General features: G+C 40.0%; 1 protein-coding gene across 3 annotated transcripts in view; it reads right to left on the reverse strand.

Annotated features, from left to right (window-relative positions):
* The window catches only part of LOC120787382 (RNA-binding protein Musashi homolog 2-like), a 294,204-nt gene that overhangs the window by 203,403 nt on the left and 67,333 nt on the right, over positions 1-23,468 (reverse strand). For all 3 annotated transcript variants that reach the window (XM_040122984.1, XM_040122985.1, XM_040122986.1), the window contains exon 6: positions 10,814-10,906. In XM_040122984.1, coding sequence (XP_039978918.1) covers positions 10,814-10,906 — 93 coding nt within the window. The remainder of the gene's footprint in view (positions 1-10,813; positions 10,907-23,468) is intronic.

A 23,468-nucleotide genomic window follows, 5' to 3' on the forward strand; every position in this document is an offset into this window, starting at 1 on the left:
CTGTGGCTGTGGCAACTGTTGGTACCAGACAGACCATGTGCACCCCTTTATGCCCACAGTTTACCATCTTCTAACAGATAATTCCAGCACAATAATGCATCATGTCACAAAGCAAAAGTTGTCTTAAACTGATTTAATGAACATGACAAGTTCAGTGTATCTCAGTGCCCCCCCCAGTCATCAAATCAGAATCCAATAGAAGACCCTTGGAGTGTAGTAAAACTGGAGATTCATAGCATGGATTTGCAGCTGAAAAAAAATCTGCAGAAAGGATGTGATGTAATGCCCCCATGGTAGAGCACCAGAAGCGCTGCTGTATGAAGGACAGGGTGCAATCCGCCCCAGGAAGGCAGGCCAGGCAGGAGGAATTGCGCCACTGGAGAACCTGAGACTATTGATGAGCTTGGAAAAAGAGGCCATTAGGTGGACATTTGGTAGGAGCCGGGTAATTGGCAAGAGAAGATGTTGCTTGCTGCTTAATTCCCCAGGTAACCACTCCAATGATGCAGGGCTAAGGGACGATTCTCTGTGGTTCTCCATGGGTCTCTTTAGACTGTTCCCAACTACAAACAGCTGTCAGCTCCCTCCAACCTGTGTTGTCCACTCCTCCAGGGCTAGTTTGATGGCTAGCAGTTTGCAGTTCTCACTGTCATAGTTCTTTTCAGTAAGGGAGAGTTTGCAGGAGAAGCCAACACAAGTTGCTGATCCTGCAGGGAGGGCTGGGAAAGGAGAGCCCCCAATACCGAGGTCAACTGACGTTTGAGCTCTCGAAAAGCCTGATCTGCCTGCTCAGTCCACTCCAAAAACCGGATACCTGAGGAGGTAATGGAGTTCAGGGGGCCAGCGATGGTGCTGTAGCCAATGAATTGCCTGTAAAAGTTGGAAAACCCTAGGAAACACTAAAGCTGTTTGCGGGACCCAGGGGTAGGCCAGTTAACCACTGCTTTCACACTGGAGAGGTCTGAAGTGGCCTGCAGAAATACAAAAAACCTCAGGAGGGATGTGTGGTGACGTGAAACTGACATTTTTCTGCTTTCACAAAAGTTGGTTAGGCCCAGACATGCTGGATTTGTTCCTGCCAGGACATGCTGGATGTGTTGCCTGCCTTGTCTTGGAAAAAACGAGGATGTCATCAAGGTAAACAAAAACATATCTGTTCAGCATGTCATCATTCATCATCAATCAGTCATCATTCACAAAGGCCTGGAACAGAGCAGGGGTATTCATGAGTCCAAAAGGGAGAACCAGATACTTGCAATGGCCACTAGGGGTGTATAATGATGTCTTCTACTCATCTCACCTGATGCCAACTAAGTGGTAAGTATTTTTTAAGTCAGGCTTAGTGAAAATGGTAGCCCCTTCCAACAGTTTAAAGGCAGTGGAAATGATTGGATAACCTGGCATGCTTAGGTACAGGGCAGCTGTGCAGTGCGTCATAGTGCAGAGGAGAAGTCCATCGAGGATGTTCGTGTCCACAGTTCCCAGCAGGGCCTCCAAACCCATTCCCAAATGGGCAGTGAGGTTCCTGTCCATGAAGTCGCTGCCATCATCAGAATCCATAAACAGCGCTACCAAATGCACCTGGTATGGAAGTGTGAGCTGAGCATGCTGCTGACGATGGGATGATGTGAGGGCCTTGAGGGTTCTCCTTGAACCAGCGCTGTTGCTCCTCCAGTATGAGCTTAGTGCAGCTCAGCTGCAATTACTTGGAGATGTCCGAGACTCGGAGTGCAGCCGGAGAGATGTATGTAAAGTGCATTTCTCAGAGACACCATTAAAATGTTTAAACAGTTCACCTTCATTAAAAGGTAATGCAGGCAAGAGCAGTTAAGAGCTAGGCGAGGGGCAAAGTCAGTAGGCAGGCAGTGGTCGATAACAGGGAGGACGGAACGCTAGGCAAAAAGGGAGCAGGCAAAAGGCAAAGTCAATAACATGCAGGAGGTCAAAAACGGGGAGGCAAAAACTAGCAAAACAAGGCAAAAAAGGCAGTGACAAAAAGGCCAGAAAGTTACAGTCTTTACTCTCATTGGCTGCTTCTTCCTTCATTTTGCATGCTGGACCTGAACACCCACTTTGATGACCTGCATTGTGTCAGCAAACCCTCAACTCCCCCCTGTGCCAACCACTGCCCACAGTGGGACTATGTAGAAATTCTGACATAACTCATTAAAATCCATTTAGTGCAAGTAAATTGCAGTTAATTAGCACACTAGCCAGAGAATCCTTCACCTCTTTGCCTTCTGCACTTGACTCCAGCAGGGAGAACAATCAGTGATGGCTCACACCAATATAATTCACATTGGGGAGCAGTGCACCAAAAAGAATACATTTTCAGTTCTGCAATGCTGTTCTCTTGACTTTTAAACCTCCCCTCCCTAACATCTTTAGTACTTCTTTAATAATTTAATATTAACATATAAATTAATAAATTAATTAACATTTAACACAGTCACATACAAGTTGATTAATGTAACCTTCTATGTGGATTTGACCTTCTTCAATTTGATGGAATGTTAATACACAATGTTACAAGTCTCCTAATCTTATAGAAGTGCAAAGCTACATCACAACAGTGCCCCTTTAATAAACAGGGCGTGTTAGAAGCAAACATATAGCAGGTATTAACAGGCATGCTCAACTGTGAATTCCCCTCACATGAATCTTCTCTCATGTCTAGCTCTGTGGGCTAGAGTGACTCTAGCACTGTGGACTCCATAGACAAGGAAAGCCCAAACTGTGAAAGGACCGTAATTGTATATGATACTCAGGACCTTGGAGGCCCCATTAGGCTCCTGCACCAGACTGCAGACAAGTAACAAACTGAAGCTTGTAGGGCATGAGACACATGGTGAAGCAACATAGCCGTTTACTGAGAGTTCTTACGGGAGTCTCCTGTTCCAGTGGGCAGTGGCTGATCTTGTTTCCCAATCAGATATATGTCTCAGCATGCAGGGATGACCATAGCAAAATCCTTGCTGTCCCTGCTTATGCCTAATCAGCATCTCTTTGAAGTCTGTGAGGATATCTAACAGATCAACTAAAGTAAGTGAGGCCATGCACTTACAGCCAGGAGTTTTGAGGTTTCAGGTCTACAGATCCCAAAATAGTTCAAAAAGTTTAGTTTCAAAAGTTTTTGAGAAAGCATTTTCAATTTTTATTTTACTTTATAAATGCAACGTACATGTATCCCATTGGTGTCTCTAATTGTGTGTATTTTGATACAGATCTCAATCTAACATTACTTTTTTTTTTAAATAAGTCAGATAATAATTAATATGTAAATAATTATTGCATTAAGTGAACAAATTCAATTCTAAAGGAAGTTTCAGAGGTTATGGTGAGCTGCTTTTTTTTTGGTTATTTTATTCCCTCCTCACACTGAGCATCAAAATGTAATATATACATCTTTATTTGATGCAGTTTAACTCCCTGTGTTCATTAATATAATATACCATTGCTCTACGGTAAAACATAGTCTGGATGCTCCTCCCTAACTGAGGACTCTGACCAGTACTACTAATACTGCAACATTTCATACTGTATATTGCATATCCTGACCGACTGTGGTGTACTTTATACTTCTAAGTGATTTTTTTTTTCTTCTACATTGTATGTGCAAATTATTTTCTATGGATTAACCGTGCATTGGTCACACCCAACTAATTTTAGAATCAAGTGCTCGAACATTTAACTATCTGGATTTGGATGACTGGTTGGATTTCGTACAACTTAAGAATAGATACAGTGAGATGCAGTTTGTCCCTCTGTCTTGTAGTCAGGGTAATTCAGACTTTAAATGTCCCACACTGTTGCTGTCAGAAGATCTGTTATAAACCCTATTGAGCTTTTTTGTTATCAGTGGAATAATATTTTACATATTGTGGCAACACTCTCTGAAGCTTTGACAGAGACTGTGCTGTGATAGAAATAAAATTGACAGACCATACTGTCCTCTGTGTGTCCTTGCTTACCACTTGGAGTAAAACTGCAAAAAGTAACACTGCCTTTCTCTTTTTTGTCAACTATTTTGAAGAGTTGTCAATAGACAAAACCAATTAGTTCCATGTTTAGGTTCAGTTTTGTGTCCACAACTTGAACGCCATCTGTAAGGAGTGAGAATTTAAGTTGTACATTTTGGCCATGCAGAAAAGAATAAAAAAAAGTTTAGTGTGAGTTAAAAGTATAATTTGCAGGATTTGTTGACTGTTTATAAACATACCATTCAAAGTTGGCCCATCCTCCCCAGCTAAACAAGCGAGAGTGAGAGAGAGAGAGAGAGAGAGAGAGAGAGCAGCAAACTAGAGAGTGACTGAAGAGAGGGACCAACGATGGCAGTCAATCAGAGAAATAAAACACTATTTTCTGATTGTTTTACAGCACTTATGTTCTCAAGCACAAATAAACATGCCCACACCCCCGCACAACCTTGCCGGATTTGTGTGTGAATGCATCCAAGCCTCAATACCAGTCACACAGACCTGCAGCTCTTTATACATCCATGACACAAATTGAGAGCAGGGGAGGGTGACAGATTCAGCAATGTAACCAGGTCTCACATCCTGTGTGCTGTTATTGGCTGGGGGCTACATTTCTAAGTGCTAGGAAAATGGACTTGCTTAAGGTTCTTAAAGATGTTTCACCTCTCATTCAAAAGTTTCCTTAAATTCCAACTGACTGTTGGAGGAGTCCCAGGCATTTAATCTCTTGTAGGGTTGTTAACATCTTAAGAGTTGTTGAGGTCACGTGAATCGTTGACCCACCAAGCCATTATGTGAGTCGTTAGGGTAACGGGTCATTGTGCAAATGAGGGTACAGCTGCCTGGGGAGGGATCTCAATTGAACTACATTGCTCTGCTTATGTCTGGGTCTTTTATCCTTTGGGTGGACAAGCTTCTACCCCAGAGAGTTACTGGGCTGAAATGCACAGGGATGCAGTGTTTGTTGAAAAATTCTCCTGAGTTATTTATATACTCCAACAACGTAAGGTATAACAATGGAATATTAACACAAAAAGTACATGATCACAATAGAAATAAAGTGCAAATTTGCATAAAGTGAGTGACTGAAGTGAAGACATTTGTTGAGACCAACAGACATGAGATGATGATGGGTGTTTCAGGTACATTAAGGGAAAAGCTTGCCAGGAAAAGCCCTCTTTAAGCAGCGTCCTTACATCTTCTTTTGATAATATTGCATTAAGATCCTTAATGGACAGATTTTACTCCAGGTAGGTTCCAGTTTCATATGACTGATATGCCACTGGAATTCAAGAAGTGTTGCAGTGTACATTTCTGCAAGTCATCAGAGCCTTGTTGACTTACTTTGTACACAATATGACACATTCAGTGGTAATCCGTCTTCTCTTTAAGGATATAACCAGACACTAAACAGCAGTATCCTAGTGGTTAGGCTTGCTCCTCAAGGATGAAAAAAACATTAATTAAACCTTGCTATATGTATAATTCGAACCTCAGAGATCCTCAAAGAATGATGCAAAGCTCACATTTTTTGTCTGCAGCTATTTTATTTACAGCATGGCAGCAAATTATAAAATTAATTAGTATCTATCATGAGCAGAACACCTGAGAACACATTGCTCGCTTTGATTATGGGTACTTTGTTGCAGCTGATGATATTCAGCTCTGCTGCATACCCATTACCATCACACCCGTAATCACAGTAAAAATTACTTTCTTGATGCTGGATATGAGTGCTGTAAATCTATAAAGCTGAAGTTCAACCTTTATTTAGGAAAGTGCTGTAAAGACAAAGGTAGGGTTTGTCTGACAGTTCTCCTGTTAACCATTTTGTTGTTTAGAGCTTAAGGTTTGGGATAAGTTCCATTTTTGTTATTTTCAAATGTTTTTCATTAAGTAAATTCTTTCTTTCTCTATGCGCAGTTAGGTACATAAATATTTGGACAATTACACAATTTTTTTGTAATTTTGCCTCTGTAAACTACCGCAATGGATTTGAAACAAAGCCATCAAGATGTGATTGAAGTGTAGACTCTCAGCTTTAATTCAAAGTGTTTAAACAAAAATATCTCATTAACGGTTTAAGAATTGCAGTCCATTTTTATACACATTCCCTCCTTTTCAGCAACTCAAGAATAATTGGAAAAAACCACCATAATTATAAATGTATGGATTATTTTTAATACTTGGATGAAAATACTTTGCAGTCAACTGCCTGAAGTCTGGAACCCAGGGACCAAATACTGAGATTCCTCCCTTGAGATGCTTTGCCAGGCCTTTACTGCAGCTGCCTTCAGTTGCTGTTTTTTTGTTTGTGGGTCTTTCTGCCCTCACTTTTGTCTTCAGTAAGTGAAAAGCAAGCTCAGTTTGGTTGAGGTCAGTTGACTTACTTGGCCATTGAAGAATATTCCATTTCTTTGCCTTGAGAAGCTCTTGGGTTGCTTTTGCAGTGTGTTTTGGGTCATTGTCCATCTGCACTTTTAAGCACTGTCCTATCAGTTTTTCCACATTTGGCTGAATCTGAGCAGATGGTATAGCCCTATACACTTCAGAATTCATTCTGCTACTTCTATTAGCAGTCACATCATCAATAAACACCAGTGACCCAGTTCCACTGGCAGCCATACATGCCCATGCCATATCATTGCCTCCACCAAGTCTGACAGATGTGATTTCCATCTCCATACTCGTTTCTTCCCATCATTCTGGTACAAGTTAATTTTGTTTTCATCTATCCAAAGAATCTTGTTCCAGAACTGGGCAGGCATTTTTAGATGTCTTCTGGCAAAGTCTAATCTGGCCTTTCTGTTATTGAGTGTTACCAGTGGTTTGCACCTTGAAGGCATTTCTTGACATTGATACGCCTACGTCCTCAAGAGTGTTCTCACTGTACATCTCGATGTACAGTGGGGTCCAAAAATTCCCCATTATTAATGGGAAAGTGGTCTCAGACTTTTGCATCCAACTGTATTTCTATACTTGTTAGGACCCTTAGTGACATAATGCATTCCCTACCCCTAACTGTATCCTTAACCATCACAACTAAATGCCTAACCACACTGAACCCACCCATCCACCCACACACACACACACTTGGCCGCAGGTTACGGGAATCATTATTTATTACAACTTAGGTCTTATTTTTTAGTTTTGTACTTAACCCTAACCCATCATTCCTAAAACTAATAATAACATTTTACCCACCAAGTTAATAGTTACAGTAGTTAACAGAACACAAACACATCACTAAAAAGTTTGACGGGGTAAGAAACTCACAATCACACAATCAGACAGGTTGTTAACAAACTAACAGGCTAGACAGACTTATTTGGAAAAAAGGCAGAAGTGAAAATATTTCCTTTGCAATGAGGGATTATTAGCAACCTTTAGGTGTGTCACTTTCAGTTTGACCTCCAAAGAAAGTGATTTAGATAATTTGGATAAACTGATGGTTGGGACTATTAAAATACCCATGTTGTACCTGTGTAACAGTAATTATCCTTTAAAAAATAAATGATGATGTTTTTCCATATCATCTTCCTCTATTTATAAAAGCAAATCTGAAATTGAATTCTTTCTTGACACTTTGAGCCTAGTTTCAACCTTTAATGCCAAAGAGCCACCAGAAAACTTAGTGGGATTTCATAACGACTTTCTGTTTTTCTGTATCAAATATAATATTTTAACCACTACAACTGCTTCACTCAGACGTCATTTTCACATCTGTGGCTGCATGTGGATTTTAACCGCTACTGAAGTAAGAAATCGGATGTGCTAAACCGAACCATCTTCAGTGCTTAAAGAAAGAAAGAAATAACAGAAACACAAAATGTACTCCAGACAAAATTATTGGCAGCGTTCACTAATATTTGGTTGCAGAACCTTTGGCAACAATGACAGCCTCTAAATGTTTCTTGTAGCCATCACTTCCATTGTTATGCATTCAAGCTCTTTTAAGTTTGCAGGAGTCTTTTTTGCAATGGCATATTTGAGCTCTATCCAAAGGTTTTCAATGGGATTTTAGTCAGGACTCACTGCTGGCCAATTTAAAACAGTCCATCTTTTCCTTTTCAACCATTCTTGGGTTCTGCTGGATGTGTGCTTTGAGTCATTGTCCTGCTGAAAGACCCAAGACTTTCACCTCAAACCTAGTTTTTCTGACACTGGGTAACACATTTCCCTCTAAAATGCCCTGGTAATCTTCTGATTTCATCATTCCTTTGATGCATTCCAAGCCGCCCCACTGCATGATAGAACCTCCATCATGTTTTACTGTAGGTAGGCGTTCTTTTCCTTATGGGCTTCATTTCGTTGCCTGTAAACAAACTGATGCACTGCATTCCCATGGAGCTCTGCTTTGGTTTCATCTATCCATAGAACATTATCCCCGAAAGACTGTGGCTTATCTATGAAAGTATTTGCAAACATTAGTCTTGCCTTTTTGCATTTATTTCAATAGAGAGTGTGTGTTGTCGATGGTACGAGCTGAAACAACGACTCTAGATGCTCCAGGTCAGCCTCTTTAGATGTCATGTGTGGGGTTTTTTCATTTCTCTCACTGAGTTTCTTCTAAGTACCACGTTCTGGAAGCGTCTTAACAGTTTGATGACTGTGAAACTTCCTGATAACATTATGAATTGCTGAAACAGGGATTTCAAGATCTTTGGCGATTGCCTTGTAGCCTTTGGAATTGTTATGTTTTTTGATAATAACATTTCTGATGCTCTCAGACAGCTCTTTTGTCTTCACCATTGTGAAAAAGAAGCTGGACACAATCAGCCCCTTTTTATGCAGTAAAACTATCATTCATTGGTTAATTCAGGGTTTTTTTCTTAGTTTTATTTGTTTTTTATTTTGTTTGAGGAACTAAATTAAATTAATCACAATGGTGCCATTAATTGTGTGAAGTGTACATTTTATGTTTGTATTTTTTATTTTATTATATTAAAGCATTTTCTTGTTGTTGTTCAGTAACTTTGGACATTTTATTAAAATATTCTGATTATACAAAATTGGTCACTTTGCATTTATTTCAATAGAGAGTGTGTGTTGTCGATGGTACGAGCTGAAACAACGACTCTAGATGCTCCAGGTCAGCCTCTTTAGATGTCATGTGTGGGGTTTTTTCATTTCTCTCACTGAGTTTCTTCTAAGTACCACGTTCTGGAAGCGTCTTAACAGTTTGATGACTGTGAAACTTCCTGATAACATTATGAATTGCTGAAACAGGGATTTCAAGATCTTTGGCGATTGCCTTGTAGCCTTTGGAATTGTTATGTTTTTTGATAATAACATTTCTGATGCTCTCAGACAGCTCTTTTGTCTTCACCATTGTGAAAAAGAAGCTGGACACAATCAGCCCCTTTTTATGCAGTAAAACTATCATTCATTGGTTAATTCAGGGTTTTTTTCTTAGTTTTATTTGTTTTTTATTTTGTTTGAGGAACTAAATTAAATTAATCACAATGGTGCCATTAATTGTGTGAAGTGTACATTTTATGTTTGTATTTTTTATTTTATTATATTAAAGCATTTTCTTGTTGTTGTTCAGTAACTTTGGACATTTTATTAAAATATTCTGATTATACAAAATTGGTCACTTTGCATTTATTTCTTAGGATATCCTAAATTCTGTACTTAAAATTCAGGTGTGCCAACACCTGCTCTCAACAGTGGCCCCAAAGAAATGTTAGGGAATAAGTGAAGTAGTAGTGAAGTAGTATATCACCAAAATGTTTTAAAGGTGCAATTTGTAAGTTTGCTCTGCCGACGAACATGGTTTCTTGCCGCTAGAGAGTGGTGGTGATGGGCTCTTACCAAGAGCTTCAGCCATCAATGCGTTTACAATACAAGAGGTTAGAATAACCCCTCTGATCAGTGCTACTTCTTCAGGGCAGACTGGAGGCTACAGAGACTCACTATCGTAAAATGACGAGACGGGCTAACCAGACTGGGGCTAGCTGGTTAGCATGCTAACTTCAGTAGAAGAAAAGAAGTGATAGAAATAGAACCAATACAGGTGTTACCATTGGCATTGCTTTCCACTACTGGAGACCGCTCTTGGTGAGTGAAGGAATGAAGTTTGATGCTGAACTCACATCGTTTCTCCTAGACTGAGTAAACGGCTGGCTAACGCTGGCTGTGTAGCGATCGCAAAAACTTACACACAGCACCTTTAATCACTGCATAATATGACACAATTCACAGCCCCCTTCCTCCCTACCATGTACCATGTCCTCTAATTTATTCCTCTACACTGTTCTGTTTCCTTCCTGTCTTCTTCTCTTCATCTATCTCTCAACAGTTCTGAGGCTAAGTTGCATCATGTTGATGGATGACCTGGGCAGGCCTGAGACAAAACAAGGGAAGGGAGGTATTAAGATAGACTTGATGAGCCACACACAGGCACATACAACAAACACACATTTTTCTCACTTTTTATGGAGTTAGACTAGCAGCTTCCCTCTGCCTCCAGTCTTTGTGCTAGGTTAACTTAAACAGGTTCTGGACCTCCCTGTACAGGACAATCAGAGATGACACTGATATGCCTCTTCTCATCTGACTCTGGACAGCGGGATGACATAACTCCTTTAAGGACAGGCTACACACATCTCATCTGACTGGTCTCCTGGTCTATTCTCTTGGTTGAGTTTAAACAATGTTGCCACAACATCACCGGGAAATCAAACTCGTAAGAGAACCAGCAGCAGGATGCTGCACACAGCAGCACTAAACTCATCAAACCGCTTTGAACCTTCAAAAGATACAGCCTCACAGGCCCTCAAACACACAAACACAGAGCAAGCCAGAGGAGGAAACATTCCAAATGGTCTTACCTTGCCAAACTGTTCAAAATACTGCTTCACATCTTCAATTACTGTGTTGGCTGATAATCCTCCTACAAATATTTTCTTTGTTCTTGTGACCATCTGGATGGAGGAAAAGACACAGAGAGAAAGAAAATGCAGGAGGTTAGCAACATTTCATACAACAAAGTAAGAATTATTAAGCATTGTCTCTACTGCTTCATCATGGATGATGGTGTGTGTGTGTGTGTGTGTGTGTTTGTGTGTGTGTGTGTGTGTGTGTGTGTGTGTGTGTGTGTGTGTGTGTGTGTGTGTGTGTGTGTGTGTGTGTGTGTGTGTGTGTGTGTGTGTGTGTGTGTGAACACGTTAGGGGTGGGTGACATGACCTAAAATTTATATCAGGGTTTTTTGGGTTTTTTTTTTTACAGTGACGGTTTTATATCATGGTATTAAAAATTTAAAGGGATACTCGTCTCAAAACATGATTCTACCACTTTTCACTCTATCGCAATGTAAGAGATATATCTTTAGAAAGGACAAATGATTTAAGAAAACGGATGTGTTTATTTGATCAAAATAAGGACGTAAATGAGGTACAGGCCCGGCCTACATGTGTTTTGGGAGGAGCAGCATAGGTTACTTAGTAAATGTAATGTGGTTAATTCTCAGAGTTAGTAGTATCAGCCATGCTGTTTCAAAGTTTTTTCACCTCTGAAATAAAGGTGACACATCATTTGTGATCCAACATACCATAAATATAACAGCCAAACTGGGAATTGCATTACACTAACAATATTCCTACTATGCTGTTGACATGGCAATGAAAATGAATATTCCACTAATATTCCTGTTTACATGCAGCTGTGCATAGTTTGATTAATATAAAACACCACCCTCTTTCATTCCTTCAACCACCATATTGAAAAGGTTGCCTTTGCAATACCTGTGCACTCCAAAAACCTGTTGATAGCCAAGTCTTTCATAATGTTTAAAAATAGGTGTGTTCCTCCTTCCATCCAGAAATGTGGTCTTTCCTTTTGGGCATACATCTCTACTCCAGCCATGCAAACCACTGTCTACTTGGTAGTGATACGCAGGTCACAGTTTTTTAATAACCACAACCACCAAACCCATTCAAAATATGTGTTCATCGGCCACCTGAACCTGACCCGCAAACCGCCAACTTTTATCTGTATCTCTCTCTCCCTCTTTCACTTTTTCATGGTCAGAAACGACTGATACAACCTTTATAAAGCACTTAATTTAGATTTTATTTATCATTATTCCCATTACTAAGAATCTGAATGATAAGAATAAGAAAACATAAGTAGCCACTGCCCACTCTTGTGCGTCTTTCAGTACCACGGTGGCATGGAGAGTGGGCAGGAGAGCGAGAGAGAGAGAGAGAGAGAGAGAGAGAGAGAGAGAGAGAGAGAAGCTGTTTATTTCAGTAATAGCAGTAGTACACTTTATTGGTGATAGAGAGAGAGAGAGAGAGAGAGAGAGAGAAATACAATTTTACTAATCCACCCTCCTGTGTGGAATAAGTACATCTCCATATTCCTCAGTGCTATGGTTCATACATTAGTTTACAATTTTATTTTCTATTTTATAAAGGCGAGAAGGAAAACCAAGTCGCTTGCACGTGCCTCAAAGAGAGGACTGATTTTCTCTTGTTGCAAAGAAACATTCAAAGCTGCTAGCATGTTGGCCTATGTCAGCATATTTGATATATAATAATCAGATAATAACCACATCAAACCTCAAAACGTGTATCAGAACCAAACCTCACAGTATGATACACTTTTACTTTACTTTTACTTTACTTACTTTTGCTTTAGTTTGGTAATGCAAATTATTGACAGCAAGGGCATAAAAGGATCTACACTCTCCAGCGCGCTTGTGTGTTTGAGAGAGAGTGACGGCGAGAGGGGGAGAGAGAGTGGACTTGTAATCACAGTCTAGCATTTAGCAGACAACGTTTCTGTAAGCTATTAATAACTTAGTCGGAACGCTGCTTTGTCACTTTTTGACCTGATCCGCCTGAATCTGTGATATTTTCTAGTAAACTTTCCCGAACCCAACCAAACTTCGGGTTATGTGTCGACCCGCGCATCACTACTAGTTGGTTTTTAGTACATTGCACAGGGCTGACAATAAACAGGTAAGAGGCTGTGTGTCGCAAACTGTCGTTAAAAACCCCAATTAAGACACGTATTCCAAATGTTCTATGTAAATGTCCAAAGAATGCTCCTAAAACACAAATAATATCGGCATATCCCACGTCTTAATCTGAAAATGCTCAATTTTGAATTAGACCAAATTCAGAATATCCAAACGAAATATGCTGTTTACATGACCTGTATGAAATTCAGAATATTGTTAGAATCTGAATAATAGTGGAATATTAGTGTGCATGTAAACAAACTGAGTGTCATGTTCTTCAGCGCCAGCAAGTCGGACAAAATTTCTAGTCAGCACGCATTGCTTTAAATCTAGCATGCATTACCTTAAACCACACAGTGTTCCATTAAATTGACAGAGCCCAATAACTGTACATAACCTGTTGGCGTGACATAGGGTGTTGTGGGAAGTAGATCTCCCTCGTGTGTATGCTAAAATCTACATTTGTGTACCAAAACTAAAACGTGTGTGAGTGTTTATCAGGGTAATGATGGTTTTGCAGAATCTATGTCGGGGCAGAACGCGACAGCGGTAATGCCCCCCACCACTGGAACATGTAAAACCGAGTTCAACCACCATGGGATGCTAAGGGCCAATCTATACTAAAGAGGCTTTGACAGTCACAGATACTACACATGGCAGCAGTAGCAAAAAAGCAAAAAGTAGACAGTGAATCCAGGACATTCATCAAAGAGAAACTCTGTGGTGTTACCAATGATGGAGCTACGGCTGTAGAGGCCATAAAACTGTATTGTATTATTTGTCAGAAAGCACTCTGCAGCAGATCCACCCAACTGGGTGATGTGAGTACTGTGGTGAAAACTATCAATCTTATACGATCAAGAGCATTTAATTACTGGGAGTTTTGGGCTTTCCTTTTGGAACTTGATGTGCAATATTGCAACATAAGCTGCAACTCATACATTCACTCTCTTAGTCATGGGACAGGTCTAGAGTGGCTCTGTTCTCCAAGATCCAAAATTTAGCATTTTTTTATTCATTTTTGAATTCATTTAGTGCGAAGATGCAACTTTTTTTCTAGGAGCAACTCCCGTTGTCAGAGTCCTACAGGGGCTCGGAAAAGTCCTTATTTCCCCAGATGAGGCTCCATGCCAAGGGAAGCTTCAGTTTATTTGTTTCTGAGTACTTATGTGAGCAAATATTTCTCTGATGACACTGAACTGGAGCAGACTGAGGTCCAAGATGATTAACAGTTACGTCCATGATGTAGAGAGAAACTCTTCAGTCCAAGGCCCAGTATCACTTTTTCCATTAAGAAAGATATTCACAGCTGACTGAAATTTAATAGTGATACAATATTCTTACTGCAGAATCAAGTGTAAAGCAAAACATGCTTAAAACTCACTCATTAAGGTAGTCTCTTAAAACAAAAGGCTCATGGCCCAGGACTGTATACTTTTTTCTCCATGTGGCGCCTAGCATGAAAAGTTTGGACACCCCTGTGTTAGAGGTTTCAGATCATGAAATGGTCCCATGGTAGGGCAACACCTACTCATGGCATATGATGAGCAACAAAGCACCTGTGCCCCTTTCTTTTCTATGTAAGACCACACACCAACGCTTCCTGACGTGCAATTGTGGGTTTATGCACGTTGATGTATCAGGATATGACAATGTCCTATTTGTCAGCATCGACACACATAAACACTCCAAAAAAGCAGCACTATTATCACATTCACTCCCCAGATCAGCACATCCAGACTACTGTGCCCTTACCACTTCTTCTGTCTGAGTGTGTCTGGTCTGTGCTACTAAGTGAACTGTGTCCCTGTGTACTACATTCAATTTGATTTAAGACAAGATCAAATACAAATGCATCTGATAAGCTTATCTTATACTGCTGAATGAAAAAAAAGATGTAGAAAAACGTGCTGAAGCACTGCTTCGGTATCATATTGAGATCTTTAGTGAAAAATCAGAATGATACCCAACCCTGCCATGTATTTGTTGTTTCCTTGTCAGCATGAGTTGCTCTGAAGCACTTCCCCCAATTGACAGGAAAACATACTGCATTTAAGATAATACCAAGGGAATTTCCACTGACTGTGAAGCTGGAAATAAAGGAAATAATGATAAGGCACACATTTTTGAATTATGTTTTACTACTTTTCACTCAAAGGTTCTGCTGAGGTGCCCTTGAGCAAAAACAATATGTTCTTCTGTAAGTCACCTTGGACGAGATCATTAATGTCATCTGTCAAATCTAAGACTAGAGATATTCATGGGTCCAAAATTTTGGATCTGATAAGAAACCAACCCATTGAAAACAAAACCAAAACCAGATGTGCATAAATTAATTTTCACAACATAAAGGCACTATATCTGACCCATATCAACTAAATATAAATTGGACCTGGCCCAACTTGGGTTCCAAGTAGGGTCTCAGTAACGGGAGAACCTCTGAAGACATCTGAAATTACTGCAATCAGAGAAAATAGGTGAGCAGTAAACCGTTAATAAAATTATCTGCGTTCAGCCCATATAACACCGCTTCCCTAACCTGTGCGTGACGGTTGTGAAACATCTTGCTTTTCATTTTGATGCCCATGTTAACAGGTTAGAGCCACCACACAGCTTGAGCCTTGCTGCTGCAGAGCTTCATCTAGAATTTCAGCATCTCGCCTATTAAGCATGCGTGCTATGTGGTTTTCAGCAAAAATAGACAGTGATAAGATCATATTGACATCATACCAGCAACATTACATAGCTGACACCTTCCACTTTATTTTCAATGTCTTAATGAGACTTAAAAAATATATACATTTTTTTTAAACCATTTTCACAGTTGCATGTTATTGAGGAAGGAAGGGGAAGCTACATGTGTACTCTATAGTCATAACAGACACATTACATAGGCTATAATTATATTATGTCAATAAGTAAAGAGAAAATTAGGTGAAGAGCAGTAGTTTTCTGGTGTGCTCTCTATCTCTCTCTCTCTCTCGCTCTCTTTTTTCTATAAATGATTGCCATTATCAAAGGCAAACTCAGTGTGGGAAGATGGGGCTGGCAGTAGCAGCACCGCAGCAACACTGGTGGTGTAGACACACACATGCTTGCGAGTCACAGCAGTTCAGCGAGGTAGCCATCATGCACAGGTGAGGTATGTGGTGTGGCCCAAGGGTTAGCCTGCATGTGTGGGATGATGACAAGAGAACAAGCAACAATGTTGAAAGTTAAAAGCAGCGAATAGCTGAGTAAATTGTCAGGCAGCAAAGTAAATCCAGGCATTGCTAAGAGCCATTTGTTAATGACAGTATGGGAGAGAATATGACAACTCTTCTATTTCACCCTCTTTCTTGGCCTCTTGCAGAGAATTACTGGTGTCATTTTTCACTCCGGAGAAACACCATCAGCTCATTTGGTGGCTAATACCACCGCTGGAGCCAGACGCCATTCATCTTAATAATGAGGATAGCCACTGCCACTATTACGACTGGAGCTACAATACATAGCCAACTGGAGAGTTAGCAGTTTGTAAGTGAGGTGAGAGAATGAATTAGAGTCCTCTATATTGCGTCAGGCCAACCATTAACTCACAAACACCATGGGAGAAATATATGACAAGCTTTCTAGAACACTGACCTAATTACCAGCACAATGACTGACACTGCAAAGGCATTACTTAAGAGCAGGGTGACATGATGGCTGGATTTAAAGGCAATAATTTTATGTGTGAAACCTAGACTTTGAAACAGCATGGTGACTTCACTCCAAAACACACTCTTCACTGAAACCCAGTATAATAGCATTTATAACAACACATATTCATGTATTCTTGTAGTATCTCACCAGAATCATTATGAGAATCAGATCAGGTAGATCCACTCTTCACAGACCTCCAGTGTACAGCAGTTCTACTCAGTTAGACATACAGTATATAACAAATATGCAATCAATCGAACTGCATCATATCCATATCATGTAAATGACACTGATTAAACTATTTAATGTGTGCCCCACTAGTGGCAAGGCCCATGGATATCTAATAGTTTAGTCCAGAGCAAGATATGTTCCCAATTTGCTGTGGATATTTATACTGGCTTGAGGACCATTAGAACCACTAGATCAAACTGTCCTTGACCAGAGAATCTGGTCTTATCTGATGAGACAAATATTTAACTCTTTAGGTAGAGTTCCAAACGCAATGTCTGGTCAACACCAGAAATTGCTCATCATGTGGCTAATACCTTTTCTACGGATAAGCATGGTGGTGGCAGCATCATGCTATGGGGATGCTTCACTGAGGCAGGGACAGGGAGACTGGTTGGAATTGAGGGAAGGATGAATGCAGTCAAATACTGAGACATCCTTGAAGAAAACCTGCTCCAGACTGCACGCAACCTGAGACTTGGGGGACGGTTTACCTTTCATCAAGACAATGACCCGAAGCATCTAGCCAAGGCAAAGGTGGAGTGGATTCAGGACAAGTCTCTGATTGTCCTTGAGTGACCCAACCAAAGTCCAGACTTAAACCCCATAAAATATCTGTGGAGAGACCTGAAGATGGCAATTCACAGACACTTCCCATCCAGTCTGACGGGGATGACAGCATCTGCCATGAAGAATGGGATAAACTGCCCAAATCCAGTTGCGCAAAGCTTGTAGAGACATACCCAAGAAGACTGGAAGCTGTAGAGGCAACTACAAAGTACTAGATTAAGGGTCTGAATACTTGTAAATGACAGATTTCAATTTAATTTTAAATAAATTTTCAAAAATTTCTAAAAAATATTTCTACTTCATCATTAACGTTTACTGAGTGTAGATTAATGGCAAAAATATAAAAGTATATAAGAATACATCTACAACACAGTAATGTATGAAAAAAGTGAAAGGTTTGGAATACTTTCTGAGGCCACTATATATAATCAGATGAGCATTGCACGTAAGTTTCCAGCACATGTAGTAACTAAGTAAATATGTCACTAAATCCTACTGACTTTTCAGTCCCTTTTTCCTCCTTTCATCCACCACCTAAAAATAACATATCCTTTTTTAAAATTCATATTATAGTTACTTACTGGAAGTCTGGAAATAACATTGTTAGGGATTTATCTTTGAGAAAAAAACAGACACTTAGCTTTAAGACTTGAGTATTAATGTACTGAAGAAACGCAATTACACTGTATATTCTATATGGAGAGAATGGCAATAAATTCTACTTTATACCTTTTACCTTGTAATGACAATATAAGACACAGACTGGGGCTATCCTTGACCAGCTGCTGTATCTTGAGATATAGTCTGCCAATTTCGATGAAATTTTTTGAGAAAGTTCACCATAGGGTGAGCCCTTTCCCTTTTGGACACTCCATGAGCTCTAGCACCACCGTTAAAACATAATTCAATTTTTTTTCTCCAAAACTGGTCTTTAACAAAAAAATAAAGAATGAAACTCGATCTGTCTTGCAACTTTGCAGATTTTCTGATTTACTGTAACACCTCCACACACCTGGCCAATCACTGTACAAAGTGGGCATAATTGTTGGATTTAGAAAGTTACAAAAATTGTCGAACACAATTTCCCGCGGGTTGGACTATAAGAAAGGAGGTTTCAGATACTGTTGGTGATCCAGTAAGCACTTCCTTTGATGAATTTTACTCTGTTTTGACACAACTATCTCCTCTTCTTTCGTCAATCCTCATCTACTGTACTTATCCATTCTAACTTCTTTCTTTCGAATAATTTGCAAAGATAAAAGTTTGTTCTGAAGTTGGTCTCAATGGAAGAGCATGGGATTATTAAAATCAAAATGTTTTATCCCTATACAACCATAAATATATGGTGTTAGACTAAAAGTTAAGGGTCATCAAAGATAATAGTGCATCGTATGGGGAGCATGATAACACATTGCAAAGAGATTCAGCCATGATTATGTACATTATGTTAATGTGTTCTGGACAAAACTGTAGAATGAACAAAAAAAAATACTGACCAACGTCACTATCATTAGTCCTCACTGCTGGCAGGGGAAAAAATAAGTTAAAACCCAGTCCTGCACTGATGGATTTGCTTTAGTTTCCTCTGGAAGATAAGCCACAGCTTTTCAGTGGTGTTGCAGCTATGCTGAAATTCTTTTTGTATCAAATTATCAGCTTCTTGACATTGCAATAAAAAAATACCATTCCAGTCCTGCCTCTCTGCTGCTATTCTTATGTCATCTGTCACTGAGGATATGCGTGCGCATCACAACAGACAGCTTAATTTCATTTGGATAAGATTTGTAAATATACAACATCTCATGTAAATACCTAATTGTTGCAGCAACTGAAAAGTGGCAAAGCTGCAACATCTGCTATCTCCTTTCAAAGCAGGTTGGAAAACAAGAAATCAGCCAACAGACTGGAAAGACATTGCTGATGCTGCTTTAAAGGTACATACAGGAAAATGCTGATTTTCTGCCAGATGCTAGGAGGGGCTGTCTGGCCGTGCTGGGGGGGGGGGGGGGGGTGTTACTGAGCTCCCACAGCTCACACTGCAGCCTGCCATAGGGCTGTCAACGAATATTCTGAATTCAATTATATAATCCCATTATTTTTAAAAAAGAAAAAATTTGATTAAAAAAAACAAAAAAAAAACAGGACTACCACAGCTGTCTGCCTCTCGAGTTCTGGCATGGGCACCGGCCGCTGTACTGAATGCACTGAATGATGGACAGGAGTCAACCAACCTCACTGTCACAGATTGAAATGAGAGCCCAACTCGGCCGCAGAGAGAGTTATCTGCACTCAGAGCAATCTAAAAAGCTCCGTTTGGAAATACTTCAGATTTTGGTCAGTAGATGGCAAAATTGTGGAACCCTGATATAAAGTTGTATGCAAGCTGTGTAAGCTACAGTTAGCCTAGCATTCCAGCACTAGCGACCTGAGGGCACATCAACCAAGTAGTTATGTCTTCTGTTGTATTGGATTGCCCATATAATGTGCAGAAATAGATATTAGAATGGTTCGAAACTAGTCTTCTATATGTGGATTAAGAGTCATGGAGTTTTTTAGGTAGATCTGAGTCTTCTGAAATGTTGCATTGTGAGCTGTTTCATTGGTGAAGATAATGAATTTTTGGCAGCCAGAGGGAGAGGCTAAAACTGACAGTGGTTAAGATACAGAAAGGAAACAACAGAGGCTTTTACTTTTATGTCATGAGGATTCTAACATACAACATTCCAGTGTTTCAGACTTTCCTCTCATGAAAAACAACTGTATTTGTAACAAAGCCCTTTTTTATTTTCATGGTCTTTTTATTGAAATTTTCATTAAGCAATAAGTATTATAAATTCTGGACATTCAATATAAAATTTATATGAAACCCAACAAAATATATCCAAATGTGACTTAGACATGAAGGACTGCTGTTCCTTTCCCCTCTTTTACCAGCAGTCAAATTTGGGATCTTTTAACCATAACCATTCTCTAACCAAGTAGTTGTTGTTAACGAAACCTTAACCATAGCAGCGGCAGATTTATTTTTGTGTGCATTCTCCAATGTACATGCAGCTGGTTGCAGTTTCTCCTGCTCGTTTTCTTATTTTCTTGTCATACTTGTTTATTTTTTTACTAGTAACTTATTTAAACTGGGTCTTCTTTAAATATGCTAGTAGAGAGAGGTCTGGTCTGGTTTTTCCGCCGTGGAATGACTTTGTTGTGAGTGTAGTGTAGTACGACCAGCTGACACACACAGAGGATGCAGAGGAGGAACGTAGAGACAGGGGAAGAGAACTGGGTCCAAATAACAAAGACTGATGGAGAAGAGGGGATATGAGCCGAATCTCCCTTCTCTCATCCTGGGCAACATGAGATCGCTGGAAAATCAGATGGACGAGCTAGCGGTTCTTGTGAGGAATCAGAGGGACTTCTTGAGTATAGTGTTGTGTACTCACAGAGACATGGCTACAGGAAGATATTCGGGATCACATCGCTACCATCGACCGCTTTCATAAGGTTTTGAATGGACAGGAATAAATCTGAGAGCAGAAGGAAAAGAGGCAGTTGGGTTGCTGCTTTTATCAACAACAGATGGTGCCATCCTGGTCACATTATAGTAAAGGAACGTTTCTGCAGCCCAGACATTGAGCTGTTAGCTGTAGGGCTACATCCATACTATTTACCTAGTGAATTCTCACATGCCAACTTTTGTTGTCTATTTACATCCCCCCTCCACTAACCCAGCAACGACATGTGATATCATCCAATCTATTACCGCGAGACTCCAGACTCTGCACCCAATTGCTTTCTTCATCTCTTGGGACTTCAATCAAGCGACACTGGACACATTACTTTTTGCACAATTGCATTTGTACATTTTTCTATTCACTTGTGTATATATTGCTATTACTAGTATATAGTAGTTTTTACTTTTTTACTTATTTACTTCCCCTTTCCTAACTGAGTGTTTTGCAATTGTAACAAAGCAATTACCAGGCAAGAATCATTTAAGTTTTCCTGATTCTAATTCATGTTAGTAATCTCTGTAACTGTCTTTTGTAATGGTTTAGAAAGGCACTGAGAAATGATGTCCTGCTCTTAGAGAATGCCCAGAAAAAAGATCTGAAACTGGTCGTGTTGTTTTGAAAGGCAATGACAAACAACATACGTATGCTCTTAACTGTTTATTAGGACTGGTTATTTAAAATTTTTCATTTTCAAACTTTCAGCATTTTGGTTGTGGATCTAATTAGAGACTAAGAAAACAAGGTTATGAATCTCATGCCAGCTATACTTGACAGTTTCTGATACTTGATGGTAGACAAATTTTGGTCAGAACAGAAATATTTAAAACTGAGACACAAGGTTTTTTATAGCTTTACCATTCAGTTAATGGGAATATCGTCTAGACAGGAGAGTATATGAGGTTAATTATTTGTGCAGATTTGGAAAGATGCATCTGTGAAGCTGTGGTGAAGAGGGAATATGTGTATGCATATGTGTGCTCAGACACCAGCAGGTGCACCAAAACAAAACCAACTAAAAACTGTTCAGTTTTAAACAAGCATTAACCTGCCCATTCTACTACTGGTCAGAGCTTATTGCTGAGAGGACATAAAAATACTGTTGGCACAAGCAGAGACAGTGGTTCATCTTTTTGCAATCTTGAGAAGTTAAATTTCTACAGTGGGTCCATGAAAATAAAAGGTTTTCCCAGGAAGCAGTTGGAAAAATGGAAATAGCACCCAAAATTAGGCAGTGATGAAGAGAAGGTGTTTTTATTTCTGCTGAGACAAGGTGCTCTGGAGAGAAAGTAGGAGATTAGGTGAGAAAGGAGAGGAGAAGAGGTGGGGAAGGAGTTAGTCTTCCTCCTGCTGATGTTGCTGTTTTGGCCTCTGTCAACTTTCATTATGGCCGAACTCCATCATTCTTCCTTCTGCGACTCCATCCCAGTGTCCCCTGTTCTAACACCTTCACTGGCTTCTATGAGAATGTCAGCCATTGTGGCTGTCAATGAAATCTGCTCCCCCACCTGCACATCCACCCACAAACACACACACCTCAAATACTGGCTCAACAGGCTGTGAGGTACTGATAAAAGGCCAACTACAATAGGAGGGGAACAGGTGGGCCATTTCCACAGAGCATTACGCGGCAGAAGAAAGGTGGTCTGTCATTGAGCAGAGAGGTGGGCTGAGTCCAGCCACCGTCAGACCACGTTATGGTTATCTGTCCCTCAGTGATAATGCACAGGTCCCCAGAGATGCGGCACATGTATGCCATACGGCTGGGCCAAAGCACATAAAGGCAGCCTCTCAGCGAGGAGAGCAGAGGAAAGTCTGAAGATGGAATACAAATGAAAGAAGAGAATAAGACCACAAGAGATGAAATGTTAACTGACATTTCCATTAACACAAGAAGGTAAAATCTCTGGAGAGAAAAGACTGGTTTTATTTTTTCCATGTCTCACAGGCAGCAGGGAATAGCTGCAGAGGCTTCTGGACTAAAAATGCTGACAGCTAGTTGTGATTCCCATATGAGACACTGACTCCTTTTTTTGCAGATCATTGTTTATCTGAGGGCTCAGGATACAAATCCACTCTAACAACAAACAAGCTAATAAAGCAGAAAATGTAGTGATTCGACGTGTTCCACACTGGAATGTGAAAAAGTGAACTAAATTGTGACCAAGACCCATTGGAACAGCCTGGGGTGGTTGAAATCATGACTATTACATCATCTAAACTCAAATATCAGATCAGAAGAAGAGCTTTGGGCATACTAACTCCTTTCCCTACATGCACAATCAACAGTCAGCTTTGGTGGTCGATACTTAATCATCTCACACTATCACCACAATTCCTCTAAAAGATTTGGATTTTACGATTCTAGTAACTCTGAAAAATGGCAGCAAGTAAATCACGTTTTTCTAAGGGGCAGACACATTTTTCATTTAAGGTTTGTGCCTAACAGTATAATTATATATTTCAGAAAAGCCACTTCCACAGACAAGGACACAAATCGGACTTCAACGTTAAACTTTGTTAGCATGCAG

This window comes from Xiphias gladius, unplaced genomic scaffold (genome assembly GCF_016859285.1).
Source record: "Xiphias gladius isolate SHS-SW01 ecotype Sanya breed wild unplaced genomic scaffold, ASM1685928v1 HiC_scaffold_1472, whole genome shotgun sequence".
Classification (NCBI taxonomy): Eukaryota; Metazoa; Chordata; class Actinopteri; order Istiophoriformes; family Xiphiidae; genus Xiphias; species Xiphias gladius.